The 27538-nt window shown below is 39.1% G+C and overlaps 1 protein-coding gene across 4 annotated transcripts in view; it reads right to left on the bottom strand.

Annotated features, from left to right (window-relative positions):
- Window positions 1-27149, bottom strand: part of FKTN (fukutin) — a 44131-nt gene extending 16982 nt beyond the window's left edge. Inside the window, exons 1-7 of one of the 4 annotated variants that reach the window (XM_080667944.1) lie at window positions 27037-27149; window positions 20830-21027; window positions 16173-16232; window positions 12072-12275; window positions 8002-8279; window positions 6798-6930; window positions 2943-3072 (exon numbers count right to left, since the gene is read on the bottom strand). In XM_080667944.1, coding sequence (XP_080524070.1) covers window positions 2943-3072; window positions 6798-6930; window positions 8002-8279; window positions 12072-12275; window positions 16173-16232; window positions 20830-20934 — 910 coding nt within the window. In that variant the 5' untranslated portion in view covers window positions 20935-21027; window positions 27037-27149. Of the gene's footprint in view, window positions 1-2942; window positions 3073-6797; window positions 6931-8001; window positions 8280-12071; window positions 12276-16172; window positions 16233-20829; window positions 21048-25837; window positions 26023-27036 lie in introns of those variants that run through there. The other 3 variants (XM_080667947.1, XM_080667945.1, XM_080667946.1) reach the window with 3 other exon arrangements.
- Window positions 27150-27538: the final 389 nt, after the last annotated feature.

The following is a 27538-nucleotide window of genomic DNA, read 5'->3' as shown; positions in this document are numbered from 1 at the left end:
AACTTTCATTTTTTTTTAACACTAGTGTTCCAGTGCACGGATTCGTGCACATTGAAATGAAATTAATTAGAAGAAATATTTTAATATCACTATTTGCCCTTTCTCTATAATAGAAGTGTCAAATTCATGATCAACAATGACAGATTGAAACTCTTGCGTGCGATTGGCATGTGAGAGCTTTATATGTATCACGCGTGAGCGAGTCAACTTAGCCTTTTATAGATATATAATAAACTTGCTTAATTAGACCTGCTTTCTGATTTAGCTAAACTTTTTCCTGCCCAGTGAAGCACCCCAACTTCTCTTTCAGGTAATTGTCTGCAACACAGCAATAAATAACAACACAAAGCAGATTATTATTACAGATCACACAGGGAGAACAAAGGGTAAAATATTTAACTGCCGCAGTGTTTGACTATATTCTGCGCAGTGAGAAAACCTGAAGTCATTTTCAAAGTCCACCATTTCTTACTTCTTTTCAGTCGGGTCAAGTTTCTAAACTTTCTAAATCTCTGTCTTCTGGCTAATGAAAAGAAAATAGGATTCTACCAAGTCTCCTATCTACCTACTCCAGGACTTCTGTGAGGATCAAATGAGATGAGGCATGGGAAAATGCTTCACAAACATTTGGTTAAAGTGTAAAATGTTTGCACCTGGCTATAAAGCAAGTTGTGTTCCTGGGCTGAAGAAACTGCAAAGAGGCTAGTCGCTAGGGAGAGGAAGCCAGGCATTGCTATGTGACGTCATTATCCGGCGCCCACAGTGACCATTTCTGTGCTGTGCTGTGGGCCGCATTTTGTGCCATGGGGTCTTGGCAGCATTGGCTGTGATTTGGTGGGGTGTCATTCCGGGGTGGTGGTGGGGCCTGTGTCCCACTTGGGGGAAGCTGAATGTTGGTTTGTCGGTGCCAGGTCTGTGGTACCGTTTATTTTTAAATGGCCAGTGCACATCATGGCAGCTCCTGCGTTGAGTGTCTGCCCCCTGGTGGTCAGTGCATGTCATAGCTACCAGTTGAAAGGACACTTAGCCTTTTATATATATAGACTAGAGCCCGATGCACAAAATTCGTGCAGGGGGGGTGTCCCTCAGCCTGGCCTGCGTTCTCTCACAATCTGGGACCTCTCAGGGGATGTTGGGCCTAAACTGGCAGGTGGACATCCCTCTTGCAATCTGGGACACTGCATGCACCAGTGACCATACTTTTCATACAGGTGAAAGGCATCTTGCTGTTGTATGGGCAGCTACATTTTTTTGCCCTGATTATAAAAAGTAGTTCATAACATGATCCTTCTGAGGCAGTAGTACCATTTTCCCCATCGTATGGGTGAAAAAACTGAAGCAGAGAGAAGTTAAGTAATTGGCTTTGTCACACAGTTGTGTCAGAATCAGGGATGACCACAAATGTGCAAGCCAGAGTCCATGTATGTCATCACTACATCATCCTATTTTTTCAGTGTTAGAGTAGCCTTGCCAGGTTTTAATTTTTAAATCTAAGAGACTGTTCCCAATATATAGGGTAGGGTCCCTAGGCCTGGCTGGTGATCAGGGCCATCTGTGGGGCGACTGGCAGGTGGGGCAATCAGGGCCCCCCCGCACCTTGATCATCACTGCCAGTAACCTCCCTCTCAGGGTACAGATGATCAATGCGGGAGCTGTCCCCAACTCATGCGCGTCAATCGTTCCACTGTTCAGTCGATTTGCATATTAGGGTTTTATTATATAGGATGGATCTTCAGAAGCCTAAGTGGGGGGAGGGGTCTCACTGTAGTTTGAGAAAAATCTACAATTCACATTTGTAAAAGAATCATAAACTATTAAAAATGGAAGGCTCTTAAATATAATCTAGTCCAACTCCCTCATTTCATAAATTAAAAAAAACCATGGGGCTAAAATGGGGCAAAACACATCACGACAAAGAATTAAGAAGTATTTTTGATGACAATCAGTAAAACAATTTTGCTTCAAAAGTTAAACTTTAAAGCATATATCACATAAGTGTGTGAGATGTACTCCTTTTTGGCTTACTCTAGCTGTAAACTCCTTGTTGGAAAAAACCATGTGAATTTTCCACAAAGTCTAACAGGCTTACCAAATATTCCTAGTCTAGGCCTGTTGCCCAACATAATTATTAATGGGACTCCCTTTCACTCTCAAAGGTCTCTTGAATTAGAAATAAATGATACGGAAATCCTATAAAAAGCAGGAGCGAAAATAATTTTTATACACATACAGTTATAATCAAGAAATAACACAGTTTTAACTAACTACAGTTATAAACAAGAGGGAATAAAAAGAACAAAATTTAAGATTCTAAATAATTTGAAATTCCAAAGGAGTTTAATCCAATGCACAGTGGAAAGAGATCCAGAAATCTTTCTCGGATTCTAAGAGCAGCTTGCCTAAGGACTCTAGAAGTGTCTACATTCCCCATCTTGGAATAATTAGAACGTGGTAAGGCAGTGCCGTCCAATCAGTGATGCTACCGATGACCTGGAAAGGCTTGTGGAAGACCTTATGGCACTCCCTTCAGTCTTTCTCTCAGTAGCAACTTTTGGTGCAAGTAAGTTGTTTGTATCATGTGTAAGTAAAGAAAATGAATAGTTTTTGTTTAAATGCAACAATAATCTTTGGGATAGAAATAATAAAATGCTAATGTAAGGCTTACCTGAGAATCAAGTATAGTCTATAGGTTCTGATGTAAATTTTATACACATGAATTACAATTTTTGGTAAACACACATATGGCCTTCCTAACTCACTTTTATGCTTCTGAAATTAATTTATTTAAAGAAATCAATAAATTCTTGCACCATGCTCTATATTTATTCTACCTATAAATATGACAGTTAAACTATCACTGACATTTTGCTATCTCAAGCAGTCATTCCTAAAGGGAAAGAGGACAAAATGACACAAAGACAAATGTAAAGTAAGAATTTTACCTAGACAAGTCCCACTGCTCAGCCAGAACCGTACTCCCAATTGCTTTAACGTTTTGGCTGCAAGTCGTAACAATTCCTTTGCACTCTTCCGAAAGGCCACAGCTTCCACAGTGCTATCATCAAGGTACTGCTACAGATATAATAAATGGTCAGCTATTATTGCCATTTCTAAATTGCTAGAAACATTTTGGTGACATCCAAGTTAAATTTGAAAAATATATTTTTCTATTATAAAAATGAAGTTTCAGAGTTCTCTGTTAGTCACACATTTACATTATAAAATAAGACTACAGGAGTAGATTCTAGGAGACAAGTAAAACGGGAAGGAACACAACCAGGATGAGACGTACACCTTTATTAACTCCCTCCTCCACATCACAATTTAGCAGGCTGGGCAAGTAGGGGAAAAGAAGGCTGATTCTGAGTGCTACCAGCATATCGGAAGCAAAATACAATCTGAGTCCAGGTGTCCAGATATTTCCATATTCCCTGCTTGTTTCACACTGGAATTCAATAGACTGGAGCTCATTAATTATTTTTTGATAATTAACAAAATCAAGTTCAGAAAAAAAATATATATTACCCTAGTTCTAAACTTCTTGGTAGATTGAGAAAATAATTAAAACTAAACAAAGGAAGTCAGGAGAGCACTTCCCTTCCCCCCTACCTGCCAAACTATTCAAAACCAGAGCCATTAGGTGAGGCAGAGCCAGCAAGTACACAGTGGTGGTCTGTTTAAGTATCAGAACCTGAGCCAGTGATGAGGGCCCCACATGGAGGGCTGTCCAGTGGGGGAGCCAGTGCCTGAGCAGGGTGAGAAGGTGTCTGCGTAAGGGCAGTCCACTGGGGGATAGCAACATCTGAGCAGGGAGAGGACAGCAGTCACACAGGAGAGGGGCAACAGAAATGATGGCAGAGTCAACATATAAGTAAATACATTAAGGATAATAGAGTCAGGTTTCTCACTGTTTGAGAAGGGAGTCACAAGTATGAAAATAAATTAATTAGACTGGGGATATCAATGTGAATACACACATTTACGTACACACTCTGCTCCTGTCACCAGGAGGACCTGTGTGCAGCAAAACCCAAACAGCAACAAGCACAACTAGCATCCAGACTAAGAGAAACGGTTGATTCCAGGATTGTGGCAGGGAAATTTACAATATGAACCTAGTATATCTTGTGCCCAAAATAAGGAAGTGCTCAAAGAATGACAGAGACCTATCAAAATCACACAGAAGCCATTGTGAAGGGGTTCCCAATGGCAATATGGAACAATTATGGGACCAAAATAAATAATGAAAATTAATTGAAATAATAGGAAACCATGAGTTCATACTGGTATAAACAAATAAATAAATTGAAAGTTTGATGATGATATTGACAATATTTACATAGTTTTAAAGTACCTTCACGCCAAGTACTATTAATTACAAAGGTAAAAAACAGAAATTTCACAGGGGTGAAGCCAAGTGATCAACTTGAATGTCAACAGCAATGGAACACATCAAAGTTGTGTAGCACCTGAGAGGATATAATGAGAAGAGCACAGCATCACATCTGTGTGATCCCAATAAAGCCTATAACCTGAATCAAACATGAGGAAAGACCAGACAAAACCCCAAATAAGGGACAATTTTTAAGACCCAAAGGTAACAAGGTCATGAAAGTCAAAAAAGGACTATGAAACTGTCCCAGAAACTGGAGGCGACTAAAGACAGAATGGAATTAACACAACGTGATGCTAAACTGAATCCTTTTGTTATAAAGGTCATTATTGGGACAATTAGAAAAACTTGAATGAGGATTAAATAATAATCTATATGTTAATTTCCCAATTTTTGTATTAATACCTGTAGAGAATATTCTTGCTTTTAGGAAATACTAAATTATTTGATGTTATGAGGGATATGGTCTACAACTTAATCCCAAATGGTTTAGGAAAAAAATTATCTGTATTATATTTGCAACTTTTCTAAAAGTTTGAGAATGTTTCAAAATAAATTATTTTTTAAAAAAGTTTGGAGGCTGCTTTTATGAGATTTTTAGATTAGTTGCTTTACACAAGGCATTGGATTTAAGACTGTTTGGCGCCATCAAGTGCTCAAAGTTATGTATGCTTGCTTCCATTTGAAAACAGACCCTCCTTGTCTTTTCATTATGGTTTAACATAAGAAATGATGGAGAATGAAACATCTAAGAGGATAAAAAATTTAGAAAGTTATCTATCCCATCAGGCACTCTATATCAGTAATACCAATACATTAGCAGAATCACACGTCTGTTTTGAGGCAGTGAAGGACACATAACATGGTGAAGAATGGATACAGAGTTCCACCTGATCATGTTACAAATATCAACCTCCAGACAGCATTGTAGTCTTGCTATGTGATGGTGTTTAAACATAAAAACTACGAGGCTGTGATAAAGGGATCAGCCCTCTGAACATCAGTCATCTATACTTTTTGCTCAAATGCTGATTTTTCCCCCTCAAAATCTCAAAAGAATGAAAATATGGAAATAAAAAATGTGACATGATCCCTATGATTTCTCAATAGTTTGAAACATTTAACATTTTATACTGCCTTCCCACATAGATCTACAAATGAGTCTGGGCAAATGCTTGCTAGGTAATGGAATAGCTCTAATAAGTGTCCCTAAAAAAAATCATTTAATTCAAATGAGCACATTCTTCTGCGGGTATTTTGCCATGATTATATGTGTTTGGTTTTTTTTTGTGCCAGGTACCATGCTAGATACTGGAGCTATGAAGGTGAGTAAAATAAGATGTCTGCATTTGAGAAGTGCACATGATCTAGTAGGGGACAAGACAGACATTCACAATTCATTGTCATAATTAGTATGCCAGAGGTAGCTACCAGAACAAACTCCCTTAGGGCAGAAAGGGTGAACGGTCAAGTTCAAGCACTAGACCACATCTCTTCTGCTTCTTGATACTACGTGGTGTGGATATGATGGTCAGCACTTTAAGGGAACAAGGTTAGTAAGTCTCACTTGGGCCCTTAAGCCTAGGTCCTGGGGATCAGCACAGATGACCAGAAAAACCTCACATTTTCTGGTGCTGGGCACTTGACCAGTGATGATATAGCTGGGACATTTTCCCATCTATTCCTGTCCTTGTGTACACACAAGGGAACCCCAGAAATAAAAAGCAGGTAGAAGAAATAGGGTACCAAAACCCCACTGTGAATTTCACCGTTTTCCCATTATTTCTGTTTCATGTCATCTCTTAGAGCCCTTCAAAATCATCTTTATGTCCGCAGGCTCAGCAGAGTTCCTGGGAAACAGGCTTTCAATAAATGTTTATTGAGTTGAAAGCTAGGGCAGCAGAATAAAGTAAAGTTCAAAAGCACTTGGTCTTTGTGTAGCATTTATCTTCAAAAACCCTCATAAACGCAGAAGTTTCATATTCAGTGCCAACACTCTGAGGAAAACTGTATTTTCCATGAAATATTCTCTAAGATTTTTTCCCCATGGTCTGTCTTCTGCAGTGGCTTCCTCCTCGTTGGAGTGCTTCAAGAACAGAACACGCCATAACGTTTATGGGCCGTCCTAACTGAAATCAGAGGCCAGTGCTAAACCTGCCAACGTCTACCCAAGTAAACGAGGTCTCCATATATATCAAACCATATCAAATAGTTTCTTAAGGTTAATGTTTAATCTACTTTTTAAAAAAATTTAAAATAATTTAGAAGAAAACAGATGAATCAAAAAAGTGTTTTCTACCCATTTTTCCATAAGTCCCTTTATTCCCATCCCCCACCCCCAGAACTCTTAAAAACAAACACACTTCCTTTAATTTAAAAAGTATACTACTTGGTTATCTCTAACCTGAAAGAATGCCCGAGCTTCTTTATACCGACACTCAATAAACCTAGAGTGTGGTATTTCTTCTAGAAAGTGCATTGGGTCTTTTGGAATGAGAACTTCTAGTCCATCAACAGTAACTTGTTGTAATTCTGGCCTGAAAAACAAAAGTGAAGATTTATTATAAGGACGTAACACAGAGTGAGTACTGGTAGCCTTCTCAAAATATACAACGTAAGCAAAATAGCTAAACATCAAGCATATTTTCTTCAATTACCTCAGATATCACTTTTTAAGATCTATTCTCTTAGCAACTTTTAAATGTACAATGCAGCAGTGTTATCTATAGTCACCTTGCTGTATGTATATTACATCCCAAAACTTATTTTCCTCATAACTGGAAGTGTGTTCCTTTTGACTACTTTCACTATGTAAGTTTGAAGTTTTGATAACTAGAATCATAAGGTTTACATCCTTTTATGCCTTGCTTCTGCCACTCAACAATGCAGGATTCATCTATGTTGTTGCACAGAGCACTAGTACATTCGTTTCTCTGCTCTACAATACTACTGGTTGTATGAATATAGAATGATTTGTTTAGGGGCATTAAGAAAAATGTTGCTATGAACATCCTATATAATAAAAGCCTAATATGCTAAGTGTCCGGCTGACCGGTCATCCATTCAACCAATCAAAGCATAATATGCTAATGCAGCTCAACTGCTCGCTATGGTGTGCACTGACCACCAGGGGGCAGATGCTCAATGCAGGAGCTGCCCCCTGGTGGTCAGTGCGCTCTCACAGGGGGAGTGCTGCTCAACCAGAAGCCAGGCTCACGGCTGGCAAGCACAGTGGCGGTGGCAGGAGCCTCTCCCGCCTCTGTGGCAGCGCTAAGGATTCTGACTGACGGCTTAGGCCCACGGGGAACAGGCCTAAGCTGTCAGTTGGACATTCCCCAAGGGCTCCCAGATTGCAAGAGGACACAGGCCGGGCTGAGGGAGCCCCGTGAGTGCACGAATTTCATGCACTGGGCCTCTAGTATTTATATATATTTCCTGGTGCATTTGTGCATGAGTTTCTTCCTGTTGAATATTAACATTTCAAAACTGAGTTATGTGAACTACATATTAGATGCAATTACTAAATGTCAAAAAAAAAAAAAAAAAAAGTAAGAATTCATGACTGGACGATATAGGTTTCACATTTCCCCTTCAGACCCTGAATTTACCTGTCGAAAGCTCCTGGATAACGACCAAACTGTAACTTTCGAAAAGGAACAAACTTCTTGTCGATGTGTCCTTTGAGGCGCAGATGGCCATGCCAGAGGTAGCTGCCACTCCTCTCGTGAAAGACCACCACGTGAATGGCATGTGTGGCCAGTTCACAGATGTAGTGCAGGGGAATTTCAGTTCCAGAAAGTGAGTCTATCCCATCCAGCCGGGGATCTTTGCTCTCAATCTTCAGGCACTGAAATCCCATGTTTTCAGCTATCCGAAACCAGCCTTCCTAAAACCAAAGAAACATCAAGCATGAATATTTAAAACCAAATACTAGCAGCAAAACTAAAATGTTTTATACTGAATTAAGCCATACATATTTTTGTGCTAATCTGTTCTTTGCCAGAAAATTTGAAAATGAGGGTGGTTAGGGGAAGGAGATAGTGGGAGTAAAAAGAAAAGTAAAAAGAGAGAAACTAAGTAGCTTGGAAGACATGTTCAAAGACTCTCTTTATGAAAATAAATATAAAATTTTTCCTTGAAATGAGAATGTTCGGTTTAGTGGTCTCTGATTAGTATCTATAAAATAAATGTTAGGATAGCACTTAAACTAGTAATTCTCAATTTAACTTCTAATAACCTTTATCTTTAAACATGCTTGAGAAAAGCAGTACTTTCACCCTATAGTTTATATCCTAACACCTTACACTGCTACTATAAAAGAAGCCCATTATAATGCAAATCAGTAGGAAACAGACCAAGTGCATTTTCCAACATCATTAGTTACTAGAGGCTGGAAGCATAGATTTGTGCACTGGTGGGGTCCCTCAGCCTGGACTGCGCCCTCTCGCAATCCAGGACCCCTCGGGGGATGTCAGAGAGCCGGTTTTGGCCCGATCCCCACAGGCCAGGCCGAGGGACCCAACCGGTGCACGAATCCATGCACTGGGCCTCTAGCATGCATACAAGATCTTTGGTTAATCTCTTCCTGCCCCCTTCCTTCTGAGATTCATCAATCTGTTCCATGCCTGTGCATTGAGTGTCTGCCCCCTGGTGGTCAGGTTGCTTAGGCTTTTATATATATAGACTAGAGGCCTGGCTCTCATACATCCCCTGAAGGGTCCTAGATTGCAAGAGGGCACAGGCCAGGCCGAGGTTCACCACCGGTGCACAATCAGGGCCAGGGAGGGACCACAGGAGGGCTCCAGAGTGTGTCCAGCCCATCTTGCCCAATCCCGATCGGGGCCAATCAGGGCCGGCCAGCTAGGGAAGGACTGTGGGAGGTTGGCTGGCTAGGGAGGGACCGTGGGATGGCTCCAGGGTGTGTCTGGCCCATCTCGCCCAGTCCCGATTGGGCCAATCGGGGCCATCTCACCCAGTCCTGATCAGGCCCAAGAAGGGACCATGGGAGGGCTACAGGGCGTGTCCGGCCTGTCTCACCCAGGCCTGATCGGGCAGACCCCAACAGCAAGCTAACCTACTGGTCAGAGTGTCTGCCTCCTGGTGGTCAGTGTGCATCACAGCGACTGGTCGAATGGTTGGACACTTAGCATATTAGGTTTTTATTATATAGGATAACACAAATCTCACAAGACAAGACTAATATAGATGGTAGATTTTTAGACCTAATCTCAACAACCAGTGCTATAGACCATTAAACAGTGTTAATGATGAAGAACACCTTACATTTGAATAGAATTTACAATATTCAAGGAACTTTTATAAACATTATTGCATTTATTTATGACATCTATCCTCTAAAGTAAGTAGCAGAGGTATTATAAAGAAGCAGACTCACAGAACTCTGAAAAAACCCCACACACAACAAAATTAATAATACAGCATTTATGTATTATCCAACCAAATCCAAGGTTCGTTCACTCTGTAACACTACCTTTCTAGTCTATATTTACACTATGTGTACAAAACTCATTCACAATCATTATCTCATCTGAAGCCCACAAAACGATGTGAGGTCAGCAAGGAAGATGTTTTGCCCCCTCTACAGTTAAGGAAAAACAGCTCCAAGTGATAATACCAGACATTAAAGTTATTAAATGGTGGAGCTGTGTCAGGAAGTTTGCATGTTTCAAGAGGACTTTTTTCACATCACGTATCACCTTTGAACATTGTCATTTGGATCAGATGTATCCTCATCTATACTCTTGTAACACACAAACCCCTATCTTAGTACTAACTACAGTTTATAAAACTATTTGTTTAAACTTCATTAACAGACCAAGTTCCCCAACCATAGCAATCAACAGAGTGGCTAGTACCCAGCACGTGCTCAATAAATATTTGTTGATGTTTATGTTATTAAATGAAAGTGATAATTTTAGTAGAATGCTAACTAGTACCATAACAACTGTCTTCTCCTTTCTAGATATAGAGCTAATTTGTGTTCTGGACAAAGGAATGTGGATGGATGTATCACACACCACTTCCAGGCCTGGCTTTACAATATCCCATAAGTTCTTCCATGCGTTCCCTGTTCCAACTGCATGTAGGAAAGCAAAGAACTCCAAGGTGGAAAAGCCACCCAAAGGAAACAGCATGGATCTCTAAGTCACTGCTCAGAGGAAAGTTGTCCAGGAATTTCCCTGACCAAGAATAACTCATAACCTAAATATGTAATATTGAAAAACAGAAGCATAAACATTTCATTTATAAATGAGAAGGTAAAGTAGACAGGTGAAAGCGGCTGGTTCTGCGTGTGAATAAGGGCTGAGGAGAGAAGAGGCAGCTATCACTCTTTTCCATCATGAGCTTCCCATTACTGTCTGATTTTTTTAAACTTAGCTCTAGCATAATTGTGATTAAAAACTAAAAATTACATTTAAAATAATATGTCCTAAATTTTCTATAAGTTTAAGTATTTTCAAAATATAGAGTTGAGAGGAAAGAAAAAACAAGAACTGTAAGCTGGAAATAAGTCAAGGTTCATTCCCTCGAGGCCCTGGGTAAGAGTGTGGGCTTCTCCTGCTTCCCTGGACCACATCGCAACCCCGGAGGGTCGCCCACCGGTTACAGGTCACACAACGGAACAGATTCCACTGAACAATTAGTGCACATGCTGTCACGGGTGGCTGACTAACTAGTTGAGTTCATTTAATCTGATGATAGTTTTTGCATTCTTACTTGAAGAACTCCTCAGAATGAAAATTAGTAAAGTTGGGAAGTTAGAGCATTAGAGGTATTCAAAATAAAGAAGTAAGCAAAGTCTTGGCATATTTAATATTTTTTTTCTTTTTACTGTGTGACTTTACATGTAAGTTTGAATTTCTGGACACATCTAAGAAGCACCCTACTTGAGTATCAAACAAGTACTGTGCATTTACAAAGTGGAAAGAACGGTGCTATAGGTTAGGGATACTACCTTCACGTACACCTTGTGTGGCAGACACTAACAATTCATCACCAAATCCCTTCCTACTTGCCTGCCTACACCAATGGGAAGGCTGAAAACCTGGCTTTTTAGCTTCCTTCACAACAAGGAGACATATGAATATAGTTCTGGGCCGTGAGCCATAAATAGTTCACCAGAAGCTTCTGAGAAAATTTTTACTTCTAAAGATGGACAGTATCACCGTCCCTTCCTGAATACCCTGGACATGAACCTGGTGCCTGGGAGGTAGGACAGCTATCCTGTGAAGGTGAGAGAAATGAATGAACTTCAGTGATGCAAGGCCTAATGCCAGTGGCCACCAACAGCCACCAACCTTTATACAAGAAAAATAAATTCCCTATTCACTGAAGCTATTATTTTTTATTTCAATTACAGTTGATATTCAGTATTATATTAGTTTCATGTGGCCAGCATAGCGGTTAGACATTTATGTAACTTACAAAGTGATCATCTGTTAAGTCTATACCCCCCTGACACCACACATAGTTATTAAAATATTATTGACTATATTTCTATGCTTAAGCTGTTATTCTCTTGTTACTTACAGCTGGAAATATTCCTAATATAATTTATAAAAAGCTTTAAAAATTTGTTAAATGTTTTACATTTTAAACTGGTATTATCATACTATTTTGTAAAGACATTCCATTATCTGAAAGCAAATCATCTTACCTCATTCTTCCACAGGTGATACTGTAGAGCAAAGGCAGTAAAGTCTCTTGGAACACAAAAAAAGTTGCATTCTGAAGTGGAGCCATGAGAAGTATTTTTTACTTGTTCCAAGTTTTTATTAATCAATTCCAGAATCAAAGGATCAATAAGGAACACGGGTACATTTTGGCTCGATGTTAGCATAATAAACTTTTTAACTGCACGCTGTTTGAGAGAAAAAGAATCTCCTTAATTCTACTAAACCAATACAACAATCTATCTTAATAAATTGTATTCATTGACTTTATAAGTATATATAGAATGTTTACTCAATAGACACCATCCTTACTCTTATATTAAAATAATAATACACAGTTTCTATAGTCTATTAAGGAAGATGAATAGATATTTATAAAGCAAAATAAAATATACACAATATTTTATAAGGTACAGAAGAGTAAGCTACTAATTAATTGTACAACAAAAGGATAAGAAAATCTTTATAGAGAAAGTGGAATCAGAGATGAAACTTCAAGCTTACACATTTTTCTCTTGGTATTATTAGCTAAATCTTTTCAAGCAAAAGTGGAAGATAACAGATCTGTCAACTTTTAAAAATCAGTCATGTCAAAAAATCAATTGTAGGTGCATACTGCTTAATAATCTTTCTAAACAAAGACCTCAATTAAAATATATTGCCAGCTTGACCATCCCCATATACAATTCAACTCTCTAATTATTCTGCAATATTGTTAGACATTTTTGTGCTGGGCAGTAAGCAGAGTCCTCAACTGAAATAATAAATTTTAAAATTAGAACAGAAACAGACTAAATCACACTGAGTACCTAAGAGAAGCAAACAGTAGCAAATAGTAAATAAGAGTAAATAATACCTAAGAGTAGCAAAAATAAATAGAATAAAGGGTGTACATTATTGCTTAAAAGCTTACTTCAATGAAAGCAATTATGATCTCAAAGAAATGTAGGCCCTTCAAAAAAGAAAGAAAATTATAGAATGCCAGCCTTCATGAACATAGATACAAAAATACTTAACAAGATATTGAAAATCAATCCCAGTCGTTTTTTTTAAAAAGTCCAAAAAAAAAAAAGTAAATATCATGACGAAGTAGAATTTATCCCAGGAAAAAAAGACAGCATTTGAAAATCAATCAATGAAACTCATCAACAGAATAAAGGGAGAAAAATCTATAAGAATTTCAATACAGAAAAAGTATTTGACAAAATTCAATACCTATTAACAATTAAGAACTCTCAGCAAACCAGGAATAGAACACTTCCTTAATTTGATAAAAGGTATGAACCAAAAATCTATTATTGAGTTGTAGAAATTCTTTATTTATCATTGATACTAGTTTTTTGTCCGATAGGTTTTGCAAATATTTTCTAGTTTTTGGCACATCTATTCATTTTCTTTTTTTTTTTTTTAAATATATTTTATTGATATTTCACAGAGAGGAAGGGAGAGGGACAGAGAGCTAGAAACATCGATGAGAGAGAAACATCAATCAGCTGCCTCCTGCACACCTCCCACTGAGGATGTGCCCGCAACCAAGGTACATGACCTTGACCGGAATCGAACCCGGGACCTTTCAGTCCGCAGGCCGACGCTCTATCCACTGAGCCAAACCGGTTTTGGCACATCTATTCATTTTCTTAATACTGTCTTTTGATAAGAAGTTTTAAATGCTGACAGTCTGATTGATTTTTTTTTCTTTTTGGTTCTTGCTTTTTGTGCTTTACAGTAGGAGAATAAAAGAGAAAAAATGGTTTTGAAAGAAAAATGATGAGACGACAGACACTAGTACAAATAAAGTGCTTAATAAATGTTTGTTGAATGAATCTCTTTCAGCTTGGTGTTAAATACAAACATGATGAACACATATATGGCTTCATTATGATTATTAATATAAATGTAGATTAGAGCAGGCTCAAAGAGAGATTCACCTTCAAAATCTGCCTTCCAGGTTGCTATCAATGAAATCACCAATGCTCCTTGAAAACAGATGTCCAATTGACTCTAAATCCAATTAATTCTAAATCAACAAGACTATTATCATCTGGCCTTCAGTGTTCATTTTGTTTACAAGAAAGAAAAATGTCTTGTTGAAAACAGGACACTAGGATAGCCTGCCTATTCATCTGCCAGTGTATACAATTTTATCAGAACCTGAAGGGCTTGGTGGGACTTGTTCTTAGTGAAAGGCTAGGTCCTAATAATCATCATTTTCTTTTCTAAGTGCTCTTAAGGTATCTGTTTAATAATTCATTCTAGAATTTTATCAGGGCTCAGTATTATATTTATTGATTAGATTTCACCTTTCATTCCTTCTAAAATATTAGAATAAAATTATTTCAGTACTTCTTTCCCTGTGATTTTGCAACTATTATAAAGAGTGATTTTTAGTACTGTGAGCTACTCTCTAGGTTTTTGTTCATGTACCTTGAAGTAAACCCTTTTTTAAAAAAATCCATTACTTTCTTCCACTTCAAGAATCATTCCCTGAATGAAAAGGATGGGGCTGCCCTACTTTTTTCTGTTATGTTAAGCTTTAAATGATCTGCAAATCCCATTAAAAAATATATCAGTGAATCTGCACCCCTGCTGACTGCTTTATATACCAAAGGTTTTGGAAATGTTGTTGGTTAATCCGGACAGAGTAAAAGCGTCTATCTCACTGATGCTATTTCAGCTTTAAAACATTTTCTGAACATGCTCTTTCAATTTACATATAAGAACTCTTAATAAATGGCAAACCTGGAAAGTATATATTACCATAAGTATCATCATATTTTAGAATGTTAAAATTTATGATAGAGAACCCCCATTATCTTCAGATGGGTGTATTTCCCAGCTGTTAATACAGAATTTCATATTTCACCAAATTATTTCACTCACAGGACAATAAATCTGGTCCAAGTATTATATATGTGTTTTTCTCAAGGGTGGGATGAGGTAGAGTAGGGCTAGACAGAATGCACAAAATGCCCCTTTTTATTTCCTCTGCTAGAGTCTTTATAACTGTGACTGGGGAGTATGCACTCCAAGTGTACCATCCTTCCCTTTCCCTCAGACTATCCTAAGCGCACAGAGCAAAACATCTGCTATGTTCAATAAATTAAAGGTTCGCATGGAAATATCTACCTATGGTGTCAGGTGGGTACTACACTTACCAGGGGGCTCACTTTGTAAGTTATATCACTCTCTAACCACTAGGCTGTACACATGAAACTAATATAATATTGAATGTCAACTGTAATTGAAATATTGTTTTTAATGTTTTAAGGTTTACACTGATACTTCTAGACTTGATAGTTGAGGAACCTAATAAAAGAATATCTCAGACTTTACCCTTGAAACAGTTCAAATTCAATTGGTGCCACCAATGACCTAAAATTATCACTAATCATCAATAATTTATTGCTGCTGGTGACTTGAAAGCCTACTTCTAAGCTACAGTTTTTCATGTTTCTGGTTAAACAGAAGCCAAAGACTGAGAAATATCTGGTCATATCCAAAATGTATACTAACAAGATAAATTTAATTTTGTATTAGTAACCTAGCATTGTTTTTCACTCTAAGTATAGCAAAAAGAAAAAAAAAAGGGTAAGCAACTATTATTTATAAATGTGTAGGCTCTGAAATTAATAAACCAAAACAGGGGTATATTGTAATTTTGCTAGTTTCCCTTATCTTATAAAAGAAACATGTTGAATAGGTTTTTATTTCTAATCATTATTTTATAGTTCAATTCTTAATAACATATTTATTCATTTGGGGAAGCACTATAGCTCAGTAAATGAGGGTTTGGGAGGCAAACAGAATGTGGATTCAGTCACTTACTAACAACCTAACCTGACTCTCTCTAAGTGAACTAAGGATAACAATGTACTAACTTGGTAGAGTTTCCATGAGGACTAAATGAGATACTGCACATAAAGCACTTGGCATAGGGCCTGCCCCTTCCCCTTGACCACCTACCCACACTCCTCACCAAGGTAGCTATTATCACTGTCATCATTCAACAAATACTAATTGAATATATAAACAAATAAACTAAAATGAACATTGTAGTTGAGGAATTTCTTGCTTATTGTACATACCCACTGTATGCTATCAAATCCAATTCGGCTTCCTTTGGATTTTGATAAACCAGCTCCATTCTAGGAAGATAACAAAAGAACATTTTAGTAAATTCCATAACCAGCAAGCAACATTACATTTAGGGGAGGCATGAGATTCAAACTGCATAACTGGTTCATAATCTATAATAATAAAAGCATAATATGCTAATTAGATCGGAGGACCTTCTGGACGAAGCCGGGGCTGTGAGGGAAGCTCCGGAAGCTCAGGTCCCTGGTGCCTGCTGGCGGCTGGTGAGAAAGCTGGGTCCCGGGTGCCACAGGGAAGCTGGTGCCGGCAGCCAGGGGAAGGAAGGCCTCTCTTGCACGAATTTCATGCATCAGGCCTCTAGTCATTAATAAGCATTCAGTAAATACCTATTTTCATAATTATGAGCTAAGAATTCTACAATTATACATCTATCCAAGATAGAAAACAATGACAGATTGCAATAAGCTAATTAAGTTGTTAAACAATAAAATATACATGGCCAACATCTCCAAACTAATCAATTTCCATCCATAAATAGCAAACTTTTTGCTATTCTAAATCTCTTTTGGGTGATTAGGGTTTTTCCATTTAGCTCCATATCCCTAACTTCAGATTATCTCCACACAATGAGTTAGTGTTAGGACACCTTGGCAAAATGGTACGGAAGTATAATAATATTTATTGAGCAGCTCCTAAGTGTACTGTGTTTGACACTTCCATACAGGAATTATGTATTCTCATCTATCCCACATAACAATCCTGCACAGTAGGCATTGTTTCTTTTTCACATACAGCTCCAGCGCCCACACTTTTCCTAACATACATCATAATTTCAAATGTTGAGGCTGTTTTATTTTTATTTTGTTAATATATTTTTATTTATTTCAGAGAGGAAGGGAGAGAGAAAGAGAGAGAGAAACATCAACGATGAGAGAGAATCATTGATTGGCTGCCTCCTGTACGCCCCCTACTGGGGGTGGAGCCAACAACCCGGACATGTGCCCTAACCAGGAATCAAACTGTGACCTCCTGTTTCATAGATAGATGCTCAACCACTGAGCCAAGCTGGCTGGGCAAATGTTGAGGTTTTTAAAAAAATGTTTTTAAAAATACTCTGGCCTAAAAAATCAGTTTTCATTAGATAAGCCCCAAAATACTTTGAAAGTAACAGGAAAAAGAATGTCTGATGTCTAGAGACAAGAGGGAAAATGTTTCAAGCTCAAAGAAGCTCCAAGAGGTTTCTTTTAAAAAATATATATATTTTATTGATTCTTTACAGAGAGGAAGGGAGAAGAATAGAGAGCCAGAAACATCGATGAGAGAGAAACACCAACCAGCTGCCTCCTGCACACCCCCTACTGGGGATGTGCCCACAACCAGGGTACATGCCCTTGACTGGAATCGAACCCGGGACCCTTCAGTCCGCAGGCCGATGCTCTATCCACTGAGCCAAACCTGTTAGGGCCCAAGAGGTTTCTTATGCCTTGAATGTGTTCTTTCTCTACAAGGTATAAAAGGGAGGATATTGAAGAACAATTAGAATAGTCTCACCCTAAAAATGAAATGTGCTCCAAGTTCCTAAAAAGGAGATTCATCTCACCTTAAACCACAAACTAACTCAAGAGCAGGGAGGAAATCCAATTCATCTTTGCACTTCCATGTCTATCATGGTGCCTGGTAATTAGTAAATGCTCAATAAAAGTTTGTTAAATGGAGGAAAGGAGGGAAGAAAGAAAGGAGGGATATACTGAGTAATTAAAATAGGGTCAGAACTGGTCTCTCCTCACAAGCTCAGCAATTTATACAATAACATTTTAATAGCAAGGGATATTTGAGAAAAAACAACAACAAAGAGGCAACTCTGTAATTCCCATCAGTATAAAAACAAGATATTATCCTCCCTTTCTTAAAACAATTTTTTAAAAACCCTCTTGACTTCTCTTATCCCAACTAATAATTTTCTGTCCCTCTTTATAGCAAAACTCCGAATGGCTGTGTGTTTTCATTGCCTCTAATTGCTCTCCTTCCACCAATTGATTGAGCTTAAATTCACTCTGGACTTGTCTTATTTGATCTATCAAGAATTGCTATTCACTCTGCCTCTCTTGAACACTGCATTAACGTGGCCCTCAGGATCCCCATAGGTCTGGTCTCCCTACTATTTCTGACTACTCCTTCTGAGCCTCATTTCCTGTTCTTACCACCTTCCTGACATGATGGAAGCTCCCAAAGCTCAGACCATGGGACTCTGCTCTCTCATTCACTCTGCATTCACTTCCTTGATAACCCATCTACTCCTATGGCTTTTTATTTATTTATTTATTTATTTATTTATTTATTTATTTATTTATTTATTTTTGCCGCTCAGCAGTGCTTTTATTTTTTTTAATTTAATAAATCTTTATGTTCAGATTATTAAAATTGTTCCTCTTTTTTCCCCCCATAGCTCCCCTCCACCCGGTTCCCATCCCATCCTCTGCCCTTACCACCGCCCCCCGCCACTGTCCTCATCCATAGGTGTACGCTTTTTGTCCAGTCTCTTCCCGCACCCCCCACACCCCTTTCCCCCGGAGAATTGTCAGTCCACTCCCTTTCTATGCCCCTGATTCTATTATATTCACCAGTTTATTCTGTTTATCAGATATTTTATTCACTTGATTTTTATTTTTTATTTTTTTTAATTTAATAAATCTTTATTGTTCAGATTATTACAATTGTTCCTCCTTTCCTCCCCCACCCCCGTAGCTCCCCTCCACCTGGTTCCCACCCACTCTTTGCCCTTACCTCCCCCCACACTGTCCTCATCCATAGGTGTATGATTTTTGTCTAGTCTCTTTCTGTACCCCCCATACCCTTTTCCCCTTGAGAATTATCAGTCCACTCCCTTTCTATGCCCCTGATTCTATTATATTCACCAGTTTATTCTGTTCTTCTTTAAGAATACCTTTCAGCATTTCATATAATACTGGTTTGGTGGTGATGAACTCCTTTAACTTTTTCTTATCTGTGAAGCTCTTTATCTGACCTTCCATTCTGAATAATAGCTTTGCTGGGTAGAGTAGTCTTGGTTGTAGTTTCTTGCTATTCATCTCTTTGAATATTTCTTGCCACTCCCATCTGGCCTGCATAGTTTCTGTTGAGAAATCAGCTGACAATCGTATGGGTGCTCCCTTGTAGGTAATTAACGGTTTTTCTCTTGCTGCTTTTAATATTCTCTCTTTGTCTTTTGCTCTTGGCATTTTAATTATGATGTGTCTTGGTGTGGTCCTCTTTGGATTCCTTTTGTTTGGGGTTCTGTGCGCTTCCTGGACTTGTAAGTCTATTTCTTTCACCAGGTCAGGGAAGTTTTTGGTCATTATTTCTTCCAATAGGTTTTCAGTATCTTGCTCTCTCTCTTCTTCTGGCACCCCCAGAATTCTGATGTTGGTACGCTTGAAGTTGTCCCAGAGGCTTCTTACACTATCTTCAACTTCTTGGATTTTTTTTTTGCTTTTTGCTTTTTCGGTTGAGTGTTTTTTGCTTCTTTGTATTTCAAATCTTTGACTTGATTCTTGCGGTCCTCTAGTCTGCTGTTGGGTCTCTGTATAATATTTTTTATTTCAGTCAGTGTATGTTTAATTTCTAGTTGGTCCTTTTTCATATCCACGAGGGTCTTGCTAAATTTATCGGCCTTTTCTAGGAAATTCTTGAAAAACCTTATAACCGTGGTTTTGAACTCTATATCCAGTCGCTTGTTTTCCTCCATTTCTTTCATTTGTGATCTGTTTCTTTGTCTCTGCATTTTCGTTGCTTCCCTGAGTTGATAGAGTAGCTTTGTGTGGAAATTGTTGTGTGGGGCAGCAGTTTAGGTGCTTACCTATGCTGCCATCTTGGTTTCTCTCTCCTATGGCTTTAAATACCATCTCCCAATTAATATTCCCAACCATACCAGTCCTTTGAAATCCAAACTTATATACCCATTGTCTATTCACCATCTTCATTTGGATGTCAAATAGGCATTCCAAGCTTTACATGTGCAAAAAAAAAAAAACAACCCTCCCAATCGTTACTATTCCTCAGTTTCTCCCAGTCTTTCCCATCTCAGTAAACAACTTCTCCTTTCCAATTACGCAGACCAAAAATAGTATAGTTCCCTGATCTTTTCTGCCTTTCATACCCTACACCTAGCCCACCTACAAGTTTTGATAGTTCTTCTTTTCACTTCTCCACCACTAACACCCTAGTCCAAGCCATCAGCACCTCATGTAAATTACTAGAATCACCCTCTAACTGCTCTGTGTTTCAGGTCCTGCTCCTACAATCTATTTTCAACAGAGATGTTCTATCAAACTTATTTACCATTGAATTCTTTTCCATGAGAGGCAATCTGTTTAGAAGAATAAGAATTTTTATATAACTACATCAGAAAACTTCAATAGATTAAACATCACTGCAGCCTGGCACCTCTGACTTTTAGTGTGTTGTTAGAATAACATTTAATTGCAATTTTGAGTTGCTTGCTACACCCACAAAGATGAAAATTGCAGTAAGAAATATTTCTACAAAGATTTGAAAAACTGATTAATTTATGTGCTGCACAAGGGAAGTATTTAGGAAAACATACAGCTAGAATGAAGCCTAATGATGAGAAAAGATAAAAAAAATTACCTTTGCTGATAAATAGTGCTTGTAGTAGTACAACTGAAACAACAGAAATGCAGAACTTGTCAAAGTTAAAAGCGCCAAAATCACGTTCTTATTGATTCTATTCATCAGTCTTCGATGCTCACTTGGTTGTCTTTTGAAAGTGGTTTCATCTTTTTGGATGAGAAGATAATCTTGCTTTTCATGAACAAAAAGATATTTCTGAGGAGACAAAAATCTTTTAATTTTTCACCTCTAATAACCAACAACTGAAGAAAAAATTATCCAAAGCTCTATAGAACAATCTTTGACTTGGTAATTTCCTATCCTGAAGAAATAATCAGTTCTGAGATAAAACATGAAAGAACAAAAATGTTTATCATGACATTCTTTACAACTGCAACTAACAAAAACCATAAACAAGATATGTATAAAAACTGACCAACAGAGATTAGGGGCTTCTCCCCCAGAGTTTCTGATTCAGTAGATCTGGTGTGGGACCTCTGAATTTACATTTCTGACAAGTTCTAGATGCTACTGCTGCTGCTGATCATGCTAAGAACCACTTCCATAGGTAGAAGAAATCAAGGAAGTTTTGGTCAAGGAACATCATCTGTAGAATAGTTCTTTGTTGTTTTTTGTGATCTAGGTAGGATGTGATCAGTTTTTACAAATGTCCCATGTATGTTTTCAGTTTTTGCAAGTGTAAAGGCTATGAGAAAAATTTTTGTTCTTTCATCTTTAGACCCATCTGATTATTTCTTTAGGGTAAAAAATTGAATATCCTTCTACTTCTTACCTCTTCTCCATTGTTTGATTTTGGTTAAATATATTTAGTTTTTCAAGGCTGTATCTTTATTCCTTTAAATATACTAACACCTCTATTACTTGATGTATAAACTTTATGGTTTTTGTTCTCTAGCTAAAAATAAGAGAAAACAGCAAATTTATACTACCTTCTACCTTCTCTTTCAATCCTTTTATTAGTTATTTTTATTTTGTTACAGTTCTATTATATTTTACTAGGGGCCTGGTACAGGAAATTCGTGCACAGGGGGTGGGTCCCTCAGCCCAACCTGCACCCTCTCCAATCCAAGAGTTTCTGTCTGTCTTTGCAATCATATGAGCAAATTGTCTGAGACCCCAACCCAGTTTGGTTTGGTGCCCACAGAATAATAGAGGTCTTTATTTTTTCTTTGCTCCATTGGAGATTTCCTAGAAGTTGCAGGATATCTTCCCTTTAATTTTTCCTCGACACTCTGACTTTACTTACGTCTCTCACCTTTGCTTTCCCTCCATCCCCCACCCGCAACAGTAATTTGCTCCAGGCTCACTTTGCTCTAGTGTCTAGGAGATCCCACAATGTGTCCCCATGCTCTTGGTTTCCGCTTCCAGTCCAGGGGCTGCAGAAACCAAAAGGACTTGGAACTCCAGCCGCCCCCAGGATGGGCTGACAGGACCGGACACACCAGTGGCATCTCCGGGACCCCGGCTGCTTGGCGTCAGCGTGCACTGGCCACAGACCATCTTTGTAGGGTTATTTGCATACCCATTCCTGATTGGCTGTGGGTATCGCGGAGGGACGGTCAATTTACATATTTGTCTATTATTAGTATAGATAATTATAATCACCGTTATTTTGGCCTTATTGTTAGTTACTATGTTCCCTGCCATTCCTTTTGCTGTATGATCTCTGTTCATTTACTGGATGGCTGATATTCATCTTCTCACAGTTCATCAAAAAGAACTTATGGGTATTCTTTACCCTGAGTTCTTGCATTGTTCAAAAACAATTGTCAACTGACAGTTTGTTTTGAAGTTACACTGTCTTTCCCCTGATGACTTATAAGCTTTATACCATTCTCCTGTTATGCTAAATATTCCCTTTTTAATATCTGATCCTTCCCCCAGCACTCCTGTATATGTAAGTTAATCATTTTAATAGGATGAGCAAAAAATGCATTCCTTATCTTTGAAATTCAATTTTTAAAAAACTAATATGTAATGATGTTGATGACTGTTCTATTAGTTTTTCCTGTGTGCCCTATAGTCTGTAGAATCAAGATTTCTTGTTTGTGCAGTTTTCTTAAGTTATGTTTGAATATTTTTCTGTTCCAATGTTTAATTCTCTGTTTCCAGAACTACAAGCAAGCACTTGTTTCATCTCCTTTCATTCCCATTTCACTTTGTTCAGCTTTCAAAAGCCTGCCATCATGTCCTTTACTGAGTTCTTTTTGTTTCCAAGTGGCCTTTTATTTCTGATTTTCTCTTTCTTTCCTTTTTGCTATTTCCATTTCTTTTTTATATGTTTTTATTGATTTTTAGAGAGAGAGGAATAAAAAGGGAAAGATAGAAATATCGGTGAGAGAGAAATATCAACATCAATCGGCTGCCTGCTGCATGCCTCCTACTAGGGATGGAGCCAGCAACCCTGGCATGTGCCCTGAGAATCCTGGTGCATGGGTCAATGCTCAACCACTGAACCACACTGGCTGGGCTTTTATTTCCTTTCTTGAGCTCTACCATATTATAATTACCATATACTGTTTTCTTACTATTTCTTCTTAGCTCTTGGGCCAATTAATTTTGTTTCTTATTTTTAAAAAGTTGTTGTTTCATTAAATTTGTTAGGCCAATACAGTTTTCTAAGGGGCCTTTGTCACTTATCTTTCTGTTTCTTTTCTCCTTTCTTCTTATATTTTTGTATAGACACTTTGCCCATTTCTTTAATTATTATTTATCTTTGAGTGATGTGAGCTCCTTCCTGATCAGTTATTTGCAAGATTGTGGAAGGAATAAACAAGCTGTGTTCCGATCCAGAGAATAGTCTCTATGGAACCCAAGAAAGCTCTTTATGACAGTGTTTTGTGCATGTTTATGTGGGAGAGAGATGGAGAGTACATGTGTGAGAATAAGTATTGGAAAGGTGTTTAGCCATAACTTCTTGCCTCACCAAGAGAGCGCTACCTTCAAAGACAGTGTATCTGTTTGCTTTCTCGTTTGCTCTTCCTTTCTTGCTGGTTCATGGTGCCCAACAATACAAGGAAGCTCCCACTGCCTTCCTATGCATCCTGACCCCACTGCAAACAGATCTCTCTCCTCGTTCTGCAAGCTCTATCTGAGACCTCTTTCTACCAACATCCTCTTTTAATTTCTTCCTGCTTACATCTGACAACCATTTCTCAAATATTTTGATTTAGGGTGACAGGACTCCTAGTTTCATTCAAGCTGTGATCTTTATCTTTATTTGCCTTGCTTTTTCAAAGTAATTTCAGATAGCAGAGGACACAAATGACTTTACCAGTACTTTGCCATCTTAAATCAGAAGTGTTGGTTTGGGATCTTAAAACAAGCCAAATGAACTTCCAGAGCTGAAGCCTATATAAAGCAAATACTCTAAAAAATTATATTAGGCCAATAAACCACTAAAGAGAAATTACATCAACAGTGACATGAATAATCCACTAGATCTACAGATAATTCACATGTGGGGCAAAAGTAGGTTTACCACTGTGAGTACACAAAACTCAGAACTTATTCTTGTACTAGAGGCCTGGTGCATGAAATTCATGCATGGGTAGGGTACGTAGGCCTGGCCGGTGATCAGGGACGATAGGGGCCTTCCTGCTGCCAGCCGGGGCCTTACTTCATTCCGTGCCATCCCGTGGTGGTCATCGCATGTCATAGCGAGCGATCAAACTCCCGGTCAATCTCCCGAGGGAACACTTTGCATATTAGCCTTTTATATATGTAATTAGTTTTAATTACTGTATAATTTTCTACATGAACAACTGTAAACTCACTTTTGCCCTCCCCCCTGTATATTAAGCAAAGATAACTGAACATATCATGATTATTTTTTATCTACTAAAACTTGGAAAATTAGCAATATAAAATAACATTGATGATGGTATTAAATTTTGTTGTCAGCGAAAATCTGCTAAAATAAAACAATAAACTCTGATAAAGGCAGCTCACAAGATAATATCCTTCATTTTCAAGATTTCAGCTCAGCTTCTTGTACATGTATTAAATCGTGCATCAATGTACACCAATTCCTAATGAAATCTAAAGTGGCATTCAGATTGTGCCAAAGCTCAGCTTCTTCTACACCTGAATTAATAACTGAGAAAGAAAGCATAAAAGGCCCATATAAACCACTACACAAACATAAAGTTCAAATTAATATCTTGTTCTCTCTTTGGACACATCTCTAATCTAAATTAATTCTTACATGAAATAAGCCTCCAAAACACATCATCACTTAACTGCATTTTTATTATCAAGATGATATCCAATTAACTATACTTCATTATTCATTTTCTATAAATGCCAAGGCAATTCAATTGCAAAAAAAAAGGAATATTAACCTGTCAAAACATTCCGTTTTGCTAGCACTATCTCTACATTAGGAATGGAGTTACTACTTTAAAATGAATAATGTGATACTTAAAAAAATAATATACTCAAAACTTTTTCACTGGTTCTTTACTACCTACAAATAAAGTTTGAATTCCAGACAATGGCATCCAAGGGTTCTCACAACCTGACTGAACACAGGCAAATTTTCTAGGCTTTTCCCCTCTTCACACTCTCCATGGTTTTGCCCAAGTATTCCTGGAATACATCCCACACTTTCCTGCCTTCTTGCTTTTTATTCCCTCTTGTCTGAAATGCTCCCATCCATTTCCATAAAACCAGTTCTACCCCTCTTTTCTGAGCTCCTTTCAAATGACCCTTCTTTTGTGACATTTTCCATGCTCTTCCCAATCAGAAGCGACCTCTTCTAGCTGTAAACTCCTAGTTTTACCTTGCAGGGAATAAATATTTACTCTCTATCGTAATAGGCAAAGATGCCAAAGAAATGTTAAGCACTGCAGATAAAATGATAAATACCATACAGTTTCCGTCTTCTCGGAGTTTAGAGGTGAGTGTAAGAGTTTTCAAAGGAAGAATGGTTATGAGCTTAAGTAGCCCAAGTATCTACAAGTTCTAATGCAAATATGAGATTAATATAAATATGGTATCTTACAGCACAGAACTATTCTTAGATGATGTGGAAGCGGCCTGTAACTAGTGCATGAACTGAGATTTGGCAAGGAAGAAGGAATGGACAGGTCTGTTTCCCAGCTGAATCTTTAATGGATTACAGGTGTCAGAGCTATCGGATCCTCTCAGTCTTCGGGCCTGCGGGAGCTACAGCCCGATGGTCACCTCCAAACAAAAACAAACACACCATTTCTTAGCAATTTTTACTATGTGTCAAGACATGAAAAAGGTTGTAAAAAGTAGAAAGAACCTGATGTCATCTCGGTTCTCTTTTTACATCTGAGAAAACGGAGGCTCAACGAGAAATGACTTGCCTCACGTTACTTGAAAAACTGATGATGGTGATGACATGTAAACCCAGTTCTCCAGGTCCCTATCCAAAGCTTCCCCAGTCACCTCTACACATCCCGGGTCTTTCCCTCAGCCCCCGACTGATACCGCAAACAAAGGGGAGATGTCCAAGCCACGGGAAACCTTATTTATCATGGCTAGCAGTATCCACCCCATTGGTAAGCACATAAAGAGAGTGCTTCAGTAAAAGCCCTCCCAATAAACTACAAGTTGAACCCAGGGGGAAAGCATGAGAAGAGAAAAGGGACAGTTGATTAAATGACGCCCTCTCGGCAAAGCTGTAGTAGCTCCGCAGCCCACGGAAGAACTCCCACCCCACAGGGCATCGCGGTCCTTCCAGCTGAGACCCATGCCTCGGCCACTACCCTAAAATGCAGGGCTGCCCACCCGGCGGTTCCGCCCGGGCCTGCGCGCCGGTGCACACACTGGCTCCACAGCCGGCCGGGCTCCCCAGTTCGCCCCCAGGTCTCCCGCAAATCCCGAGACGGCTTTCACCACCTGCTCCAACGCCACTCCCCAACCCGGGACCTAAAAGGGTCTGGATCGCCCCCCAAAATGGAATCCGTCCCACTCCGAGGATTTTACTTGCTGACACGCCCAGGAGCGTGGGAAGGACCGCCCGAGTGGACGTCCACCACGGGGTGCTCGGGGACTGATCCCGAGGAGCCCCCTCCCGGAGCGCGCTCACCCTGGGGCCCGCCCCGACCGCCGTGGGAGAGGAGGTGCCCACAATGCTGGGGGACGCCCTGCGAGGACACCCGAGCCCCAGGCGACATCTGCCTGAAACACCAGCCCATCCCCGGCGACTCTGTAGAGCCTCCCATCCCTTACCTCACCGACGGCGGCGGCAACTCTGCTTTACGGCACTCACGGCAACCGCTGCAAAAGAGGCCGTCAAGTGCGGAGCGGCAGCCCCTGGGCTGGTAGGTGTCGGAGACCTTCCCACCTTCCCCGGCCGGCCTCAGCGCGTCCGCGACTCTTGCTCTGCCTCACCCCCACCTCTGCGAGGATGGCTGAGCCCTGGCTAAAGCCCTTTTCTCTCTCGTCGCGGTAACCACAGCAGTGCACCGAGGCGACCTGCGATTTTAGGAAGTGGACCAAAAATTGGAGAGGCACCTGCCAAGCTGTTTGCCAGAGAAAAAATACAGGATGCCAGTTAAATGTGAATTTCAGGTTAACAACGAATACTTTTCCAGGATAACTCCCTGAATTCGGATTGGTACCATGTGGTGAGAGGGGTGGCGTGGGAAACAGCTCCGTTTACGTTGCTCAGGAGGTTGAAGGGCACGCACGGCACCCACGCTCCCGCGGACTGTTGGGCCGGGTTCGGTCT

Source organism: Plecotus auritus (assembly GCF_963455305.1).
Source record: "Plecotus auritus genome assembly, chromosome: 5".
NCBI lineage: Eukaryota > Metazoa > Chordata > Mammalia > Chiroptera > Vespertilionidae > Plecotus > Plecotus auritus.
Note: the sequence above shows the minus strand (reverse complement) of the source record. Positions and strands in the feature narration are given on the sequence as shown.